General features: G+C 39.9%; 1 protein-coding gene across 1 annotated transcript; it reads right to left on the minus strand.

Moving 5' to 3' along the window:
* Positions 1-10,049: 10,049 nt before the first annotated feature.
* LOC134534584 (uncharacterized) lies at positions 10,050-13,867 on the minus strand. Its single transcript, XM_063373066.1, has 2 exons — positions 13,408-13,867; positions 10,050-10,459 (listed from the first exon to the last, which is right to left on the minus strand). The coding sequence occupies exons 1-2, from the start codon at positions 13,865-13,867 to the stop codon at positions 10,050-10,052; spliced, it is 870 nt and encodes a 289-aa protein (XP_063229136.1).
* Between the last annotated feature and the right edge of the window lie 7,885 nt (positions 13,868-21,752).

The following is a 21,752-nucleotide window of genomic DNA, read 5'->3' on the forward strand; positions in this document are numbered from 1 at the left end:
GTTTAGTTGAAAAAAATATGTGGTTCTAAGTTCCTACGTGAAAGGACCTACTCTAAGATTATTAGAAAAAAACCGTGTCATTTAAAATATATAATGATAAACTATAAATGGGTAAAATGTAATCATGGCTAACTTGCACAGATAGGAGCGTCTTCTTAAAAGACGAGACATTTAGTTTTAAATTAGTGTTTTCCTTACCGATGCCTCATTGAAGACAACATTTCCAAGATCAAATCGAGCTCATAATCCCACTAGAATAAAAATATGATTTTAAATTTTAAGTAGTGTCAAAATTATATTCGAATAATATATATACACATTTATACGGGTGTTCTCAGAAATCAAAGTCAAAACGAAAGTATTTGATAGGCCAATTAATCAGTTAATTACACTTAAATGAGCCGTATTTTCAAAGAACTTGCTATGTTAGCATAGTATATTTTTACAGTGTGGTTGATCAAAGCTTCCCTGATTTCAAAATGTTGCCGCATTATCGTGCAAAAGCATTTATTCCTTCAAAGTATGTTTGCTTTTATTTTGAATTGTTAAAAATAGTATGGTTATTTAGGATTCCGTTACAACAATTTGTATTTACAGTATCAAATAATTTGCTGCAGGATGGGGATTAAAAAAAAAAACTTTTGAAAAAAATGCCTTGAAATCAAAAATAATTGGACACTTTTTGAATTTGAGAATTTTTTATTCAGAGCCATAATTAAAGGCCTATCAACTCTATTCTCTGCTTGACGTTGAGTTATGGGACATACTGTATGTGAATTAAATTGAAAGGCAGTATCTGGCCGTTGTACGAAGGTGGTTCAATAGATCACCAAGAGGTGGAAAGAAGCAACGTTTTGACGAAGATGTAACTCTTTGGTCGTTTTGAAGGAGGGGGGGGGGGGAATGTGAGTGAGTCTTTTACTACTCGCCAGTGATGTATATAACATCTGATCTCGGTAACGAGCAAATTCGTGTGTTCCCATGTTGCAAATACGCTTGTAATACGAAACTCTGGCACGAAATGTAACATAGAATTCTTTAAACTACAGTAGGCACACTCCCGATTATCCGCGAAATTAAGTGGCAGGGCCACAGCGGATAGTGAAAATCGCTGGTAGTCCGCAAAAGAGCAGAGAATGTGAAACAAAAAAAGGAAACATTAATTTCAACTTAAAAGTCTAAACATTTATGTACAGTAAAAGTTACAATCAACAGTACAAATTTTTAAATGATGCTAAAATTTTAGTATTTTACTAAATAATTAATAATTGCTCAACCATACGACTAGAAACAAAGTTTACTGCGTGAGTTCCGAGAACTGCATACTGCACAATACACTCACTTGTAATAAATTACAGATTTACATATTTGCTGTATTTCTTCGTAGCATGCGCGGATAATAGGGAGTTTACTGTATGTGATAAGTATACGCAAATTATGTTTAAAACTACAATTCTGGACGTGAATGTCACGTAGGATCCACACCCTCCGCTAGAATTTTCGTTACCGGAGCAGCTACGACTACTATTTAATCATTCCTTTTGCAGACCGAAATTTTAAACTAAATGATGTGATGTCTCCGTTGAAAACGAAAAAAAAAATACTTGAAAAAATTCTAAACCCCGGCTTGGACCAGATTTTTAACAAGGAATTTTATTAAAATGCTGCCACATTGTTAAAATTGATTAAAATGTAATACTTTAGTTTCTGCACACGTTATATGACTAAATTATTAACTATTAAATGATAGTCGTACTATTATAAAGTTTTATTTTTTACTACCTGCGTGATTTTATTGATTTAATTACATATTAAATGTAATTAATTTAATATAACTTTAATTAAAATAAGAAGCTATAAACCTACCTATGTAGTACGAACAAATCAATCCAATTAACTAAGCTATATTTTAATAATATTATAGCAATACGATAAACAAATAAAATGTAATTACATATATTTGCCAAAAGCAAAATTTTTTCAATCCAGTAATCTGTAATTTCAATAAATAAATAAATAAATAAAAAATAATATAACGTTTCCACAGCCGTGATTTTAACCACGTTTCTTTAATTTAATAACCGCGCGCTATAACCAATGCGCTACGAAGCCTTCCAGAAGGTTATAAGGAGACTATTTATTATAACATTTGAAAAACCAAAATTCTTAGGTTTTTTAAAAGTTGAAATTACTTTATACTATGACTATTTTAATTTATGAAATATATTCCAGGGTGGTTTCACAATCTCAAATTTTCATTTGGCACACCAATACGTTTGGTATGTTCCCTAATTTTTTATTAAAGTGACCACATAAGGGGGTTTATTTCATACACTTAAGGTCCGCCAACTTCCTGTGAAAATTTCGTTGCGATAGTGCACGCACATCGTAAAAAAATTGGTTGTATGTAAAGTCGGTTTACGGACGATAGTTTAACGTGACAACGTCATAACAAAACATTGATTAAATGATTGCATAATACTTTATGAATAAAATTGAATCATTTTTATTTTAATAATAAAAGAATAAATACTTGAAATTATACTAGTAATCGGATTTTTAAAATGCAAGAATAATTAACTTTTATTGCCGAAATTATTATTGTTGTAATAAGCAATAAAAACCACATTAACTTTTCACTTCACTTTATAAACAGTCAAGTGGAAGAGAGATAGATGCAGCGCAAGCGTACAATAAGCGTAACGGGACATAACGTAACGGAACGATGTGCGTAACGGGACACTTTTTCGTGCGTGCAGCCGGCGTTCATCGATTTATTAGACGTTGTCAAGTCATAAAAATAAATCACTCCAATCATTTTTTCTCCCCCCAATAACGCGCTCGTAAGTAGCATAACTTGATAAAATTATGTTTGCTCGACCACGAGACCCGACTTGCTTCGCCGCACAATCGCGGTGCGCACAAAAGGAGCGCGACATCGCGCACAAAGGCATCCGCTTTTGCGCCGCGGGCTATGGCTCTTGATGGGTGTGGGAGGGAAAGAAGAGGGATGGGGGGGAAGAACTAGAATGTGGGACTTGCCAACTCACTTCGCCCGCGGGGTCTAGCCTTCGAGTGGCCTTTCACCGCGATGTCAGGAGCGACTGCCGTGTCTCGCGGAGAATCTGCGCTCACACACACAACCCCCCCCCCCCCTAACAAGACTTGGACCATCCTCCATGTCTTGCACTGAACCTGCCTGATGCTCGATGCTTGCAATCATTAGAGACCGGAAAAATTCGCGAATTCATTTCGCGATATGCTAAAATACAAATGGTTATACCTCAGTTGCTGCCTCTGCTATTGGTTCACAACTCACCTTGATGACTCTGGGCCAATGAGTAACACCCAACCAAAGCTTTATCGAATCACAGGCTGCTACGTTGGGACGTCTCAAAATACAGCAGCCAATGAGTGGGTGACATTTGACCGAGTGTGCGTAGAACTATGGAGTTCATCCTGCAGGTCGTTGAACCCGCGAATTTTTCCGGTCCATAGCAATCATTCAACCCCGCGCACGCATTTGAGCCCAGGGTTTTACCCTGGTTCCGTGGTGCAGATTTTCACCCAACTCAACTAGCTGCAGTCTAGAGTTTAAGGTATAGGAGAGCTTAGTCTCTGGCATCAGTTTTGCTGCCGTCGCTGGCCAATCACGGAACAAAGCATGCTACCGTTCCTGCACGGCTGAAATCCTGCATGATCAGGCGTAAACCGTCCACGATGGTTCTCGCTGTGGACGAGAGAAGCGAAGTCTCGAAGGCTACTCGCTCGCCCAGAAGAAGATAGGTTCCCCACCCCCGCCATGGTTGGGGGGGAGGGATGCCAAGTTCACGTCGTGACGAGAGGCCACTGAGAAGCGCAGGCCTCGGAGGGTTACGGCGGCCTCGGCACGCTCTCACACTAGCACGCTCTCTCGGAAAAGCGGAGAAGCGCGTGTCCGACCCGGTACAAACCCGGATGCAGGCGCGCTGTGAACCCGACTCGTCTTCTCTTTTTTCCTTCTTTTTATTTTTTCTCACCAAAGGGGAAGGAGCGGTCTACGTTTCACCGATCCCCGATCAGTCCCGAACATTGCCGAAGTTCGCTGCTCGCTCGTGCAACTTCGCGATTAAAAAAAAACCAAATTAAACGATTTCATTGTTCCCTTAGGTCAATGTGTGCTGACTGGTAGCGGAGTGCGTGCCGCTGTAGCCACACCCCAGGTCATAAATAGAGACCGGAAAATTTTGCGGGTTGAATGAACTTCAGGATAGACTCCAATATCCTCTACACACTCGGGCAAATGCCAACTGTACATTGGCTGCTGAATTGTGAGTCGTCTCGACTGGGTAACCTGTGATTCGACACTTCTATGAGTGAGGGTATCTAATTGGCCCTCAGTCCTCCAGATTAATAGTGAACCAATGGCAGAAGCCGCTCTAAGGTATAATTATTTGAATTTTAGCATAACACGAAATGAACCAGCGAATTTTTCAGGTCTCTAGTCATAAATCCAGCAATGGATAAAAATATGAAAGTGGACTAAGAGTCCCAGTTCCCAATCCCCACGCATGGTAGATAGACTTTTTTCTACTCTGTCCAACTCTTCTTCCATACTCTGTATCCTGTATACTTCTACGTAATTAATGCCCTTGCATTCTGCATGTCTGTGCCCAGGTTTTCCCCGTGTCTATGCAGGTTTTGCCTGGGTAAAACTTAGCATAGTTTTAATCTAGTTTTAAGACAGGGTAGTTAGTCATGGTTAATCCCAGGATGACTAGGCGTATAGGCTTCGGCCTGTGATGCACCTATATCCCTCCCTAACCTGGACCCTTCTAACAAACACACTTAATTTTTTAATGTTAGGGAAATAATAATATATACATACACGATTTTAGAGTATTTTAAATGTCACTGACTTAACAAACTTTCTTTTCCCGATCGCCTAGATGTGTGAAATTTTACCCTCCTAGAAAAAAAAAGTTTATTGCTAGAATTTTAATAATTTAAAAAAGATTTTTAATATTATTTATTTAAATGGCTTAACCTAAAAAATCTTTCGTTTTTGTTTGCGATCAACTAGGTTTGTAGATTTCTTCAGTATTTTTTTTTTAAACAACATGTGAGAAATTTATTACTTTAAAAACAATTTTATGTATTATTTATGCAGCAGACCTAATCTTATTAAGAATTTAGTTTTAGAAACAGAGCTAAAAATTCAAAGATGCTCGAAAGGGGAATAATTCTGATGTTTGACTCAGAGTCAATGAATAGTAGGTTCCCCCAACCTAGGACACGAAGGCCGTTAGGAGCGGCCATCGCTGATAAAGATGACCTCACCCACCAGCGCGGGAGTTGTTTGACTGGGCAGAGGGTCAACTGAAGAGGGGGAGGAGAGGGGTTTGTAGGAGATACTTTCAAACCATCTTCTTCGTTACCTCACCAGAAAAAAAATCCCTCGGTTCCAGCAAGGCGCATGGTCTCTGCTTGTCTGTCTGTAGTTTTGTCTTGCCGAGGAGAGTCTACCCAGGTGAACCAAACATTTTTAGGGTAAAGAATGGTATTAAACCATCAACCCCTCCCCCTCCAACTCTCCTGGGTTATACGGCCAGAAGCAGCGAGAGTTACGAATTGGTGAGGCACTTTATTTGCCAGGGATCACAGGTATACGATTATAGAATAACTTGTGGGCTATACTGTTTTCTAGGGAACAGTAGAATACGATGATAGAAGCATCGATGAGATACTATGACACAAGAATAATTGGTGGGTTACATTGTTTTCCAGGGATATAAACAACAATGGGATTCTATGATAGAATTATTGGTGGGATATATGATTTAGCAGGGATATGTGGGATACCATGATATGCTGATTCTACTGTCACCCTACAATAATAAAAGGTTCCAAAGTGTTATTCCTCATAGAAATTAAAATCATAGGTTTGAAATTACTAATAATTTAATATATAAAATTTCCGCATAATTATCATATCCCACTTTGAAATGTCAAAAGAAATCTCCCTTCACTTTTTTCTCAATTTACAGGCGCAGCAGAATTTTGTTTTGTCTTCCACTGATTATCTTCTTCCGCGTCTGAAGGCTGCAAACCCCAAGAAACCACCAGGAACAGTTGGTGGATATTTTTTCCAAAAATAATGCGTTGAAAGAAAAATTTTCAGTGCATGATTATCAAACTCAGTCTTGCAGTCATGAAATGTTAGGGGGAAGAAACTAGAAGATACAGGGTTAAAAGCCGTGCCGTCAGTACTTTGGCTTTCTAGCGTGAGAATTCCGCGTTAGATTCCTAGTTTATTCTAGTCTAGGATTGCAAAATCAGTTAATAAAATCTGTCATTTTCCCTGTTTTGTTTTCATGTTTGAACCATTACATTTCTGCATTCAACCCACCATCTATCTCGAAATCATGGGAAACTTCACTTGCCTACATGAAGTATATTGTTTATCTCCAATTTAATGTTTATAATTTTGTTCATAAGTCAATAGCAGAATCTAGTATTCAAATTATGACTCCATCAGTATTCTGATAAAATTGTGGAGGTACTTCCAAATGTATCATACCGAACCAGATACCTGAACACTTCGCGTAAATTACTGACGCCAGTCTAAACTCCACACATTGGTACAGAAACAAATCAATGCATTTTTATCATTGGCTGCTTGGCATTTTGCCTTCTTCCAAGATTGCATATGGTTGAATCATACTAATGTTGGTATTTTATAATTGCTTTAATGTTTTTTTGGGAGTGTCAAACTATTGAATATTCAATAAAAACCACTTTCAACCGTACATTCTAGCCTGTCTGCAAATAATTACGTGGATTTTTGGAGGTCTCTTAAAAAACCCACAGTTAATTTTGACATAAATTAAAACACATAATTCAAAAATCAAGAATTTATCTTTTTTGATATGACTTTCCGACAGGAATATGAATATGTTTAACCTCGGTTTGTGTGTCACTTCGGTTGAGAATGTAACACCGCTTCAAACCCGTAAACTATTAAAGCTGCAGAGTTGAAGTAAACTTATCTTAATAGAGCAGACTTTTCTCGTGGTCGTTACATATGACTCACCCTTGATTACGTAATGAGCGTTGGTGGGAAGCGTCGAGTTGAAGTCAGTGACAGCTGTAACTCCGAAAGTAATAGACCGATTTGCGTAATGTTCTCGTGAGTGTAAAATGTTATGACAATTAAATTTTGGAAACCAACGTGGAGTCTTTCAGTTCATATTTCTCCCTCTTAAACGTCCTGCCGTGTTAACTGAACCATTCCAATTTTTTTCTCGTTTTTTGAAGTGTACTGCTTCACAACAATTACTAGGATGAAAAACAGAGTCTTTAAAAGCTTTATAAACCTAATTTGTCATGCTTTTTCACTGACTCTTTATGTAACTTAACACGTAACAAATTCTTATATATTGCACTTGTATTGTTAGCAAGCCAGGTAATAATGTAAAAACATATAGGTAAGTTAAGTGGTAAGTATAAGAAAAATAAAAAATAAATGATAAATTTATGTGAGATAAAACCTTTAAAAATAAAAATAAAACTATTGGAGTTTTAAATTTATTTAATTCGTTTTGCGTTAAAGAAATAATCTTCAGGAAGGTATCACTTAGGAATAAAATACTCTCACAATCAATAAATAATTTATTTACAAATGTTTCATCTATAAGATCTACATGAACTTGTGATAAAGCTGTTAACATCATGTCAATATTTTTTTAAAAAATACTACACAAAATCTCTTAACATAATCTGAAAAACCATACCTACACTGAATCAAGGAAAAAGAACAATTTCCTATACTTCAAATTATTCTAGATTCTGAAGCTACTCTAAGCTAGATTAAGAGCTCTAGAATAATAATAAAAATTATTAGGACCCTGACAACAATGTCTTTCAAATATACACTCAAATAAGAATTTCTGTTCATTTAATTGAATAAAAACAAATTTGCCAAATTAGTTATTGGTTTCCATGTGTACTTGGATGATAGATACCTTACTGAGAAAACAAGCTGTACTCAGCAATGTGATTAGAAAATTGAAGAAAGAATTTTTATTACCAAAATTTGTTCATATTTGTGACATATTGCCACACCCAAAGCTTTGTGGGGTTTGAACTCCTAAGTGTCTAATGATGGTTTGCAAGAGTGAATCAAAATTCCTTTGGTAAACAACAGTCAGTGTCATTAGAAAGTCGTTTAAATCTTTTTCCGCAACACAAGCACACACTGTAAATATATATTTTTCTAAATGGAACATAAATATTCATGTAAATTACAGATATTTGTACATTTGTACAACTGTATCACTACAAAATTGTGTCCGTAGTAATACTGGGTTATTATTCTTACCCGGGAATTTATGTTGTCCCAGTACCTCCAATAATTAAATATATGTGTAAAAAGTTCCCTGAAAAGATTTCCAGCATTAACTACAAACATAATAAGCATGATAGAACAAAATAAAGTAAAATTTTTGAATGTTCGATTATTTTATCCATGTCTGAAAAATATATGCTTTGAATTAAACATTAATAAAAAATATATAAAATTGCGCGTCAAATTTCGTAAGAAATATTCAGTGTGATCTAAAAAAAAAAAGTATGTTCAAAGTAACCATAGCCATTTGTTGTACAAATATACAATATCTTATGTTTTGCAGTATTACGAACTATTTATTTATTTAATACAATTTATAGAACATACAAATTGCAGTTTTTCACTGTTTTTGCGATGGGAAAAATTCATAAAAGCTAAATAAGAAATAAAAAAATGAAAACATAAACCCACAAAAAAAAGATCCTAATTCCAGTTCAGACGCATCGTTTGGGTTTATCTATTTGACATCAGCTGATTTAGGCTTGTTTACTGAGAGGTTTAAGTTTTCACTTTTATTGCATTTATGAAAAATTTTTTCCGTGACGAACACTTCAAAACTGCAGTGGCGTACGTCCAGAAATGTTTTTTAAATCGAAATTCCCCACTGCATGGATCACTTCACTTGATGTAAGCTTTTGGACATACGCCATTGCTAAACACATGTATGTCTGTAGAAGAAAACTACAAAAAACCAAAAGACAAAAAAACACAAATTAAGCAGACATACATGTGTTTAGCAATGGCGTATGTACAAAAGCTAACATCAAGTCATGCACTCCCATTGCACAAATCTTTCAAAGATAATACGGATCACTTCAATGGGGAAAATACTTATTGGTAGGGACACCTGTATTTCGCAATTTCATTTCATGTCAAGGTACTTCACAAAACATTGTAACTTTTTCTAAGAGTCATGGCAAATTGTGAGGGTGCAGCAGTGCGGTGACCACATTCTCATTGGCCCCGTCAAGAGCGGGACGACACCTCTCACCGACCTCAGCCAATAACGACAGGAGAAAAGCTACAGTATTTTATGAAATACCTTGACACGAAATGTATTCGCGAAATACAGGTGTCCCTAGTCATGGCAAATTGTGAGGGTGCAGCAGTACGGTGACCACATTCTCATTGGCCCCCGTCAAGAGCGGGACGACACCTCTCACCGACCTCAGCCAATAACGACAGGAGAAAAGCTGCAGTATTTTATGAAATACCTTGACACGAAATGTATTCGCGAAATACAGGTGTCCCTAGTCATGGCAAATTGTGAGGGTGCAGCAGTACGGTGACCACATTCTCATTGGCCCCGTCAAGAGCGGGACGACACCTCTCACCGACCTCAGCCAATAACGACAGGAGAAAAGCTACAGTATTTTATGAAATACCTTGACACGAAATGTATTCGCGAAATAAAGGTGTCCCTAGTCATGGCAAATTGTGAGGGTGCAGCAGTACGGTGACCACATTCTCATTGGCCCCCGTCAAGAGCGGGACGACACCTCTCACCGACCTTAGCCAATAACCACGGGAGAAAAGCTGCAGTATTTTGTGAAATACCTTGACACGAAATGTATTCGCGAAATACAGGTGTCCCTACTTATTGGCCGCTGGTTTTCCCGAGGAGTGGAGTGTTTCGGGGGAGTGGAGGAATGGGTGCTCTACCCTATGTTCGCTGCATGGGCGAGTGGGCCCGGTACGCCAGCTCGTCCGCCGACCGCGCGCTGCGCCGGTAGTACCCGGCGTCGTCGCGCGCGTACCCGCCGCTGTCGCCGCCGCCGTAGTCGCCGCCGCCGCCGCTCGCGTGGTGGTGCGACGGCGGCGCCGTCTTGATGATCTCATAGGTGACGTGTCCGCCCCCGCCGCCTCCCCCTCCGCCGCCTCCTCCGCCCCCGCCGCCGCCGAACAGCTTCTTGGCGCCCATTATGAGCACTAGCACCAGGGCTATCTTGCCCACGAGCAAGGCCTTGCCCGCCAGCAGCATCACCGACTTGTAGGCGACGGCCATCATCATGCCCTTCATCATCATGCCCAGCATCAGCATGCCCTTGTCCTTCTTCTTCTTCTTCATGCGCTCTGCGGACACGACACGACGAGTTGCGTCCCTGAATCCCTCATTGGTAGAGACCGGAAAAAATTCGCGGATTCATTTCGTGATGGGCTGAAATTCAAACATGTGAACGATTCTACTGGTTCTGCTATTGGCTCGCGGGTTAACTGTATCTCTCTGGGCAAATGACAGACTATTGACCAAAGAAGCCTCGAATCGCAATCTACCCAGTGGAGACGCCTCACAAGTAAGTACCCAATGAACACGCGTGTTTGCTTGAGAAATGCAGAGGATAATGGAGGCCATCCTAGAGGTCAATGAATCCGCGAATTTTTCAGGACTCTACTCATTGGTACGCCGTTAGAAGAGCCTTCTCAACCTACAACCAACCTCAAATAAACTAAGTGTTCTTAGTGAATCTCAAACAACTGAATCGTCGTAGGAACTACGCCGCGTTTTGATTGCCAAGTTGTACGTTGCGTTACGAACAAAGAGTAAACACACACGTGGACAAAGTTCTTAACGAGTTTTTTAAAGGCTTGTGTCAATACACCAATATTTTTATTTTGATATTCTTTTGGATTCATGATCAAAACAAAGTGAATCGGTGATCGAAGATCCGTGGATAATTTGTGACCAAAGTTCTTCGTGAATTGAACGTGAGAATTTTTGACAGTTTAGAGACTTTCGAAATTCTAGTTATTTTTTATTGCCAGGCTAGACTTCACAAATACACACACACAAAAAAAAACAGTTTTATATTGTTCAATGGTGGCTTTGACATGTTACCTTCTGTTCAAATTGCATATCGTTAAAGAATACGAATTTCAGTATTATAATAATCTTTTGTTATTTTTTTAATGGTGGGGATGAGTGTCAAACTACCCATGACAATAGAACGGAAAAATTAGCAGATACATTTTGTTATACGCTGAAATTTAACCAATTTTACCTTTGAATTGGTTTGGCTATTGGCTCAAAGTTAATCTGGAAGACTCTAGACCAGTGAGAAATCTCCGATAAAAAAGTATAGAATCACAAGTTACCAAATTGAGGAGTACAATGAACAAGTGGCATTCGCCAGAATATAGGAGGCTATCCTAGAGGTAATTAAATCCGCAAATTTTTCCAGTCTCTACCCGACCCAATCAAACTGAAATTCAAAATTGCAATGGTGTACATTCCAACCCACATAAGGCAAGTTATGTTTTCGACTATCATTGGTCGAGTCCTCCAACAAAAATCACTGGCTGTTGTGTGTTTACCGCCTAATGAACCTCCTGACGACAAGACGTTAACCCCAGTATCGTAAGGTATGTACAGGGTTTCCCTTGAAAATTCAACCACTCGAATATTTTGCATATTTGGGTATAAAATTCTGGTGAAAATACATTATAAGCCGCAATAAATCTTTGTAAAACTAATGTTTAATGACTAGGGACCGGAAAAATTTGCGGATTCAATGACCTCTAGGATAGCCTCCATTATCCTCTGCACTTCTCAAGTAAACACGGGTGTTCATTGGGTACTAAATTGTGAGGCGTCTCCACTGGGTAGCTTGTGATTCGACGCTTCTTTGGTCGATAGTCTCTCATTGGCCCAGAGAGCTCCAGTTAAACTGCGAACCAATAGCAGAACCAGCAGAATTGTACACAAGTTTGAATTTCAGCCTATCACGAAATGAATCTGCGAATTTTTCCGGTCTCTATTAATGACTATTACTGGCTTGCAAGGAAAAATTTTAAAAATACTAAATAAAGGCAAACATAAATTATACTCTGAACTACTGTTCGCTTACTTAACTTTCATAACTGATTACGGCATTTACAACAAATCACCATAGTTATGCGGAAAGTCTTTTTATAGACATAATTTTGTCCAAAAAGACATTTTAAATTTTTCATACAATCTACGTCCTTAAAACTTTTGCTGTATTAAATAATTTCTATAAATCAAAATTTATTTTTCAATGTAAATAATAATCAAAACAAGGAAAGATCAGAGATATTTTAAAATATTTTTGTTTAAAATTTTAAAGGTCGTTAAGATTAATAATAAGTATCCACCAGAAGTTAGTAATCAAAGCAGTGTCATCTGAAATGTTTGATGACAAGTGTTAGTACAGTAGTGACATGGCCCCCACATTCGATTACGGGTCCTGGACCCAGGATTGGAGGACCCCCCCCCCCCCCCCATTTTACAGCCAAGTTCTACATTATAATTGCATTATTATTTCTTACGTACACTTTTTTTAGAAAGTTATTTAACCTGAAAATACAGGGTATAATTATTGTTACTATTTTATAAGTCCAAACTGAGCTTTATTTATAAACTTATTGACGTGACAACGTCTAATAAATCGATGAACGCCGTCTGCACGCACGAAAAATTGTCCCGTTACGCTCATTGTACGCTTGCGCCGCATCTATCTCTCTTCCACTCGATTGGAACAACCGTCGATTTGACGTTTTCGAGGCACATTAAACTTGAAACACTCCCATTAGTTTCCTACTTTTCCTATCATCGTCCTATCTTTAACAGAATAACACAGATTGGAAGAAGTTAAATAGCAAACATGTATAAAAGTTATAATTAAAATAATCTGTTCGTTAAAGTAATAAACATATTTGAATTAATGAGTGGAAATAAAAGTAAATTCGTCAATTAAATTGTAGATTTCATTTCACTCATTCTTTATATCCATACAAAATAGTGATAATTCAATAAAAATTGATTCAATTTTATTCATAAATGTATGCAATCATTTCATCAATTGTTTTGCTATGACGTTGTCACGTCAAACTGTCGTCCGTAAACCGACTTTACAGACGACCAATTTTTTTATTTTATTTTTAAAATAACCACAGCGAGTATGTATGTTTAATTCAGACACTGAGGTAGAAATGAACGGGGCAAGGACCCAGGGGTGCACCTTGTGGGGGGCCATGAAGAAGATGAACTAGTCCCTTCTCACCTTCGCCCTGCTGACCGCCGTCCTCCGGCTCCACGGGCACCATCTTGAGGTACTCGTCGTCGTCCAAGCCGCCGACGGACAGCACGCGTGCCACGTCCAGCCGCGCCGAGTAGTCCCTGACGAGGCGCGCCACGCCGTCCACCAGCCGCCGGTTGACCTCCGCGTGCCCCAGGTCCTCCCCCGCCGCCGCCGGGGCCGGGTAGTCCCTGCCCCCGGGGGCGGCGGCTCGCACCAGGCTCAGCCCTTCCAGCACCGGGATGCGGTCCGCGGCGGCGGCGCGGTCCAGCGCGCGCAGCACCGCCGTCTTGAGGCACAGCAGGAGGTCGCGGTGCGCCTGGCAGCCGCGGTACACCGCCTTGGCGACCTTGAAGCCCGCCAGGATGGTGCTCGCGCCCTGCGCCCTACCGGCCGCCGCCGCGCACAGCAGCACCACTAGCAGACAGCACCTTCCAGCCGCCATGTCGCAGGCGCTCCTAGCTCCCTGTGCGGGCCTGTCGCGCCGCTTTATAGCGACCCGGCGACATCTGGAGCGTGCCTCTGCGTTACTGTACTCGAGGACAGGTCACGGCGCATTCGGGTGCCCGGCCCGCGCACACACGCCGCAAACAACACCTCTGCGCTTCTTCATCGCCGTCATACTGCTTGCTTTCAGTTCTACACGGCACAGGGACCCATCTCTGGCTACTTGTTGAACTGGTGTGGTTGTCACGGTAGATTGTGGTGAGCCCACGCGTGTGAAATGATGAGTTATTAGTAGAGCCACGGAAATTTCGCGGATTCATTTAGTAGCAAGCTAGAAAGCAAACCTCCACACTGCCGCACCGTGTTTAATGATTGGACGGCAGTTATCTGAACACGGGCCCTCTACGACCGTGAGCCAACGATGTCCAGCTAGGAGAGAAGTAAGCGAATCCGGGTAGTGCCAAATAACAAGGATACAAATGTTCTAGCTAAGAAATCAACCAACGGGAAAGTAAACATGGGTCGAGCACACCTATAACTTTGAATTCTATCCTGAGGCCAGAGGAATCCGCGAAATTTCCGGGACTCTAGTTATTCTTAGGGACCGGAAAAATTCGCGGATTCAATGACCTCTAGGATAGCCTCCATTATCCTCTGCACTTCTCAAGTAAACACACGTGTTCATTAGGTGCTAAATTGTGAGGCAGCTCCACTGGGTAGCTTGTGATTCGACGCTTCTTTGGTCGATAGTCTCTCGTTGGCCCAGAGAGCTCCAGTTGAACTGCGAGCCAATAGCAGAACCAGCAGAATTGTACACATGTTAGAATATCAGCCTATCACGAAATGAATGCGTGAATTTTTCCGGTCTCTAGTTATTCGCTAGGGCCATGCATATTTCGCTTAAAGATTCCGAGATTAGTTAAAAGTTAAAACACTATAGCATCGTCTGTGTGCCGTGATTGGGTGAGTTTCTGTCAGGTACATGTCCACTGTTACAACACCAATCACAGTGATTCAGTGCGGAAGCAAACGCGTCCTGAGTGGCCCGGTCAAATGAGGCAACGACTTCTCTCTCAGACGGCCGCCAACCACAAGGAAGAAATCCCTGGTGCGGGTATACCTTGTTGCAGTCTAACAGGCGTTCAGATTTATTCGCGAAAAGTGCCTGCCCCTAGTTATTCCCTCGCGGCGCTTACAGACTTGGAACCTGTTAGTAAATATGTGGTTTCAACAAGGTATAGAAGGTCTCTGAAATAAGATTTTTGCCTTGACATACCAAAAAATTGGAGGAAATAGTTCCAAATAATAGATTTAGAAAAAATGATGGAAAATTCCCAGATAACGTGTCCCTTAAGACACATTGAGAATATGTTTTTATTTTATTTTTAAAAAGTCATTAATTGGTAAGGAAAGAATGATCACATTGCAATAAGTTTCTTATCAGTTAATTACCATTATTACTAAGTGCAAGCTGTTTTGCAAACTACTTTTTGGCTTCTGCGGTTGAAGATGGCTCAAACGAGGAATGATGAAACGTCGGGCAAAGAAATTTTCACAAGAAGATGGCGGACACATGTGTATGAACATGAACCCACATATAGCCACATTAATAAAAATTAGGGCACGTACCAAACCTATTGGTGTACCAACTTAAACTTTATGATAGTGAAACTATCCTGGAATATATTTTGAAAACTAAAATAGTCAGAGTGAAAAGTAATTTCTAGTTTTTAAAAACCTAAGGACACTGGTTTTACAACAATAATATAAATTTTCCTTTTATTCATTTGCTAGGCTTCGTAGCGTGGTACTTTTTGCGAGATTAATAATCTAAAAGACTGTGGTTAAAGACTCAAATGTGTAAAAAAAATTTACTTCTTTAAACCACAGATTACTGGATTATACAAATGGTGCTTTACGCAAATATCAAAATACATTTTGTTTGTTTATCGTATTGATATTATTTATATATATATTATTTTATACGCATGTTTATATTAATATCGAATACTGAGTTAGCCTACTTATTGAATTAATTTTGTCAGTGTAAATTTAAAAATAGTTCACTGGTTCAAATAAAAAAGAAGTATAACGTCTAACACACGTAAAAAAGTACACACATTTTTTTTTAAATTTTTCTGTTTGATTATAGAAGATATTTAAAAGGAATGATTTTAATGTTTTTTTTTTGTGAATGGCTCAAACTTTAACATTAATGTGATTAGACTCTGTTATGATTATTTTTTTAATTTTTAATATGAGATTTATTATTTACAGAAATATTTTTTTAATACCAAGCGAATAAAAATTTGTTTAATTAATGATAACTTTTGAAAAGAATGTGGCGTCTTTCGTTCACTATATCCCTCATCAGCAAATTGTCATAATTCTGAAACATTGGTCTTTTTTTTCCTTTTGACGTTTCATAGCTATTTTTTTTTGCCTCCCCAAAAGAATACTAGGAATGGTTATTTTTTTTTGCAACGTGGAGACCCAGTGACATAATTATTGTCGCGGCGAGATGTTATCCGTGACGTAATTAGCAGGCGTGCTCCACGCCCTGATGTCACAGCATCTGGGGCATGACTCCTCTCCGCTCTGCGAACACTTTGCGGCCTGGAGTCCCTCGTCGCCTTCCGCGACCCGTCATTCCCGGGGGCAGACAGCTCTTCTTACACTCTTCCGAGCAGGCGGCTCTTCTTACACTCGTCCGAGCAGACAGCTCTTCTTACACTCGTCCGAGCAGGCGGCTCTTCTTACACTCGTCCGAGCAGACGGCTCTTCTTACACTCGTCCGAGCAGGCGGCTCTTCTTACACTCGTCCGAGCCGGCGGCTCTTCTTACACTCGTCCGAGCAGGCGGCTCTTCTTACACTCGTCCAAGCAGGCGGCTCTTCTTACACTCGTCCGAGCAGACGGCTCTTCTTACACTCGTCCGAGCAGGCGGCTCTTCTTACACTCGTCCGAGCCGGCGGCTCTTCTTACACTCGTCCGAGCAGGCGGCTCTTCTTACACTCGTCCAAGCAGGCGGCTCTTCTTACACTCGTCCGAGTAGGTGGCTCTTTTTACACTCGTCCGAGCCGGCGGCTCTTCTTACACTCGTCCGAGCAGGCGGCTCTTCTTACACTCGCTCGAGCAGACTGCTCTTCTTACTCTCGTCCGAGCAGACGGCTCTTCTTACACTCGCTAGAGCATACTGCTCTTCTTACACTCGTCCGAGCAGGCGGCTCATCTTACACTCGTCCGAGCAGACGGCTCTTCTTACACTAGTCCGAGCAGGCGGCTCTTCTTACACTCGTCCGAGCAGGCGGCTCTTCTTACACTCGTCCGAGCAGACGACTCTTCTTACACTCGCTCGAGCAGACTGCTCTTCTTACACTCGTCCGAGCAGGCGGCTCTTCTTACACTCGTCCGAGCAGGTGGCTCATCTTACACTCGTCCGAGCAGGCGGATCTTATTACTCTCGTCCGAGCAGACGGCTCTTCTTACACTCGTCCGAGCAGACGGCTCTTCTTACACTCGTCCGAGCAGGCGGCTCTTCTTACACTCGTCCGAGCAGACGGCTCTTCTTACACTCGCTCGAGCAGATGGCTCTTCTTACACTCGTCCGAGCAGACGGCTCTTCTTACACTCGTCCGAGCAGACGGCTCTTCTTACACTCGTCCGAGCAGGCGGCTCTTCTTACACTCTCCGAGCAAGCGGCTCATTTTACACTCGTCCGAGCAGGCGGCTCTTCTTACACTCGTCCGAGCAGGCGGCTCTTCTTACACTCGTCCGAGCAGACGGCTCTTCTTACACTCGTCCGAGCAGGCGGTTCTTCTTACACTCGTCCGAGCAGGCGGCTCTTCTTACACTCGTCCGAGCAGACGGCTCTTCTTACACTCGTCCGAGCAGACGGCTCTTCTTACACTCGTCCGAGCAGGCGGCTCTTCTTACACTCGTCCGAGCAGGCGGCTCTTCTTACACTCGTCCGAGCAGACGGCTCTTCTTACACTCGTCCGAGCAGACGGCTCTTCTTACACTCGTCCGAGCAGGCGGCTCTTCTTACACTCGCTCGAGCAGACGTCGCGGCTGCTAGTCAGTCGGCGGGACTTCCGTCGTTCGTTCTGTGATTACATGCCTAACTGCTCTGGTGTTTCCAAGCACTCGAGGTCGTACACATTTTAGTTATACTTCTTTAGGCGCGTTATGGATACAGAAAAATATGAGAACGAATTTTTACGAGGCGCGCGCAGCATGAAACGAAAAATTTAAAGAAAAATAAATAAAATTATATATATTTCTTTAATCGCATATATATTAGTGATTAATCTTGAATACTAGTCCATTTAATTGAAAATTTATTTATTGTGAACATTAATAAAATGAATTTTGATTATAAAAATTTTTCATGTGTATTAATATAAGTGATGTTGCGTTCCTGTATGTTTATTTTGTTTGCATTATAAATTATTACATGATTATTTAACAAATAATTAATAAAATTAATCTTTTAAAATAAACAAATAGCTTATTTATTGATTTTCGTTACATATTAAAAATTTTCTTTATCTTTTTACTTAATTCAATAATTAATTTTTATACTTGTTTATATTAATATTTAATACTGAGTATTTAGTTTATTTTTTTATAATTTGAATGTATTTTTAGTTTAACAACTGCAATTATAACATCACTCCAGTACTGTATTATTTTATTTATATTAATTGTTTGCATGCAAAATTAAAGTTAGATATTTACTACGCCAAGTAAGTTTAACTACTAACGCAACCATTTTTTCCTCGTAATTACCACAAGAGTTAAAGTCTATTTTTATAAATATAACACAACAGCTAGAGTTCATTTTTTTCTGTCACAAATAGTATTCTCCGATATTTCCTTCTTAAAATTTTTACTTCATTACAAGCTGTGTTAATTTTTTTTTTTTTTTTACTGAGGGACCACAGAATGCCTGCACAGGAATGTGTTTGTCACTTTTGTGAAGCTAGTTTATTGAGTTATATAGTGTTGCAATGCGAGGTACCTATGACCATCTAAAATCAATAGGTTCACACCAGGAATTTTTCTTGAAGGAAAAAATAAACTTTTTTTGAACCATTTAATGGCTATCTCAGAATTCAGTTAGACTTTTTTGTATTCAGGTGCCTATAATGTTTGAACTCGGAGAAATTCCGTTAGTAAACTCTCTTTTCTCATACACTCATTTGACATTGACAGTGGAGAGTTCAATCTACCCTCAGGTTTATTACAGGTTAAAACAGAGATAGTCTCATCTTTCCTTTTTTACAGATGTAGAAATAAAACAATGTTTTGAACCTTGAGAATTCAAAACATGCCTGGTTTGTTGATATTTTGAATCCAGACTCATCCATACTGAAGATATTTTCAGACTCATAATTTAAATCGTACTTGTTCATAGTTTCATCCAACAATTTCAAATAACTATCAAATTACTTTAGGCATAGGACCTGCGTCCTTCCAAGAGACAATCCTTGTGACTGCCTCAAACTGTGGTCTAGGTTTTTCAAGACGAATGATTCGAACAATATAAGTATTGTTAAAATCTTTCAACGAGAAACATAACTTTGAGTATAACATTTAAGACGGAAAATGCTGATTCAACTCTACCTGAAACTAGGTGCACTGTCTGTACCAATATTTAGGGTGAGGTGGAATCATTAAGTTGCTCGCAGTGCACAAAAACAAACTCAGCTAATAATGTACCCAGAAAACCCTTTTGATAAAAACTAACCTGATAATTTACATTTATCATTATAAATAGCAGCATGTTCGTGAATTATACGTTTAAAGAGCGATGAAACGAAAAAAACCAAGATCGTGTCTACGTTCCGCCGCTACCTTATGATTTTCCAGAGTTGGAACACAAAATTGAAAGAGGCCATTGTTTCCATCACTCCGGACTTGTTAACCAAAGTTGGGGTAGAGTTGGACTAAAGGGTGCCGATGTTGAAAATTTGTAAGGAAAACCTAGGTTGGTTCACCTTCAATTTGGTGTGGGATTTATTGTAAATAGTCTAAATAAACCTGTTATATTATGCCATTGAACCTGGTACATTTTTTGACGTGATAACGCCTTATAAATCGATGAACGCCGGCTGCACGCACGAAAAATAATTGTCACGTTCCGCCTGAGCCGAGCGTGTAAGAACCGGCCAACCACCGTGCGAGAAAATCTTCTACAATATCCAACAGGTTAAGGCGGGCTTTTAGACTAATTGTTCGTGATTATACATAAATTAAATTTGCAAAAAACTGTAAATAATGTTTTGAAAATTAAAAAAGTATGTAAATTTACATCAATGATTTCTTATGACGTTATCACGTAAAATTATCGTCGTACACCGACTTTACAGACAACCCCCTCTTTATTATTTTTTTTTGACATTCTGTTCATGCCGCAACAGATTAGGTACCTACGTGTGAATTAATAGTTTTAAATGACACGTGGAGGTGGTGGGGGGGGGGGGGGGGAGGTGTGCAGGACTGGAAGAAGCGACTTTGTGGGAGACGCCGGTAAAGTGTGGCTCATATCTCGAGGTCCTCGACTAGAAAGTCTCCGGCCGGAGGAGAGGTGAGGCCACGACCACTCGACACACATAGCGCGGACCAGAGGGGCTCACCGCCCCTGTGCTGCTGACCGCTTCCTCGTGACCCGGTCGTCTCCTCCGGAGAGAGACCAGTCCCTCTCTCTCTCTCTCTCTCTCTCTCTCTCCGCGGAACACTACCGTCAGCCAGTGTCCTGCTGCGTCCTTAGATCCACGGCGTCGGACGGACCTGCCTCGAGAGCGTGGTTCGAAGTCACTTTCCAAACCACCGCGGCCTGGTGATTAGTTGTTGTTTTTTTTTTTTGGACTTATACTTTTATATGCGCGTTATGGAAAAACATGCACGCGCAGCATCCACAGGATGAAAAATTTTACATACTTCAATAATTGATATTGAATAATGGTCCAAATTACTAAAAAAAAAATACTTTCTTTATTGCGAATGTTAGTCATAGAAATTATTGTGTTTGTAAACTTTTCCAAGATTATTATTACAAGTGAGGTTATGTTCCCATATGTATAATTTATTTGCATTATAAATGATAAATTATTAAAATATTTTTTTGATAAATAGTTAAAGATGGAAAATTAGAACCGACATTAATAACATTTATCTGGATTATTTTTACTGAATGAAATAATTAAATTTAGACACGTATATATTAGTATTGAATACTGAGTGTTTATTTTTTTTAATTTGAATAAATAAATACTTTACTAGCAGTATTTATAATATCACTCCAGTCCTTTACTTATAGTATTTCTATTAATTATTTCATGCAAAAATAAAGTGTTTTTTTTATTTTGCCAAGCAAGTATAACGTCTAACGCTCGTACATAAGTACACGTACCTATTTGTTTTTGGGGCAAACTATTGCGTGTTGGAACTCTGAAGGCAATTTCCGTGTTTCGTTTTTGGCTGGGGTTTATTCCAGGTAGGTACATATGTTCCGTCGGAACACCAATCACAGCCCTCCAGTGCCCGGCCTAACACGGCGATGGCTTCCAATCGCAGACGGTCGCCAATGGCAATGGAGCGATCGCTAGCGCAAGCCATGTACCTTAATGCAGTCTGATGACCGAGTACACGCGCCCCTATTGAAGATGGTTAACAAGTTGGGGCATGCATATTTAGCGGAAAGATTTCGAGACTAGCTAAAAAGTGGTTACACATTTTCGTTCCTTAACTTCCGTTTCATTCGCTAGATTACACTCACCAAATGTCGTATACATAGAAACCGAAAAAATTCTCGAATTCATTTCGAGATAGCCTAAAATACTAATAGTTATACCTCAGTGCTGCCTCTGCTATTGGCTA

Source organism: Bacillus rossius, chromosome 7 (assembly GCF_032445375.1).
Source record: "Bacillus rossius redtenbacheri isolate Brsri chromosome 7, Brsri_v3, whole genome shotgun sequence".
Taxonomy (NCBI): domain Eukaryota; kingdom Metazoa; phylum Arthropoda; class Insecta; order Phasmatodea; family Bacillidae; genus Bacillus; species Bacillus rossius.

Coding starts and splice junctions, on each gene's coding strand:
- LOC134534584 (XM_063373066.1), bottom strand. CDS start 13,867: ATGGCGGCTGGAAGGTGCTGTCTGCTAGTGGTGCTGCTGTGCGCGGCG. Junction 10,460..13,407: donor CGGCGGTCAGCAGGGCGAAG/GTGAGAAGGGAC, acceptor TCGTGTCCGCAG/AGCGCATGAAGAAGAAGAAG.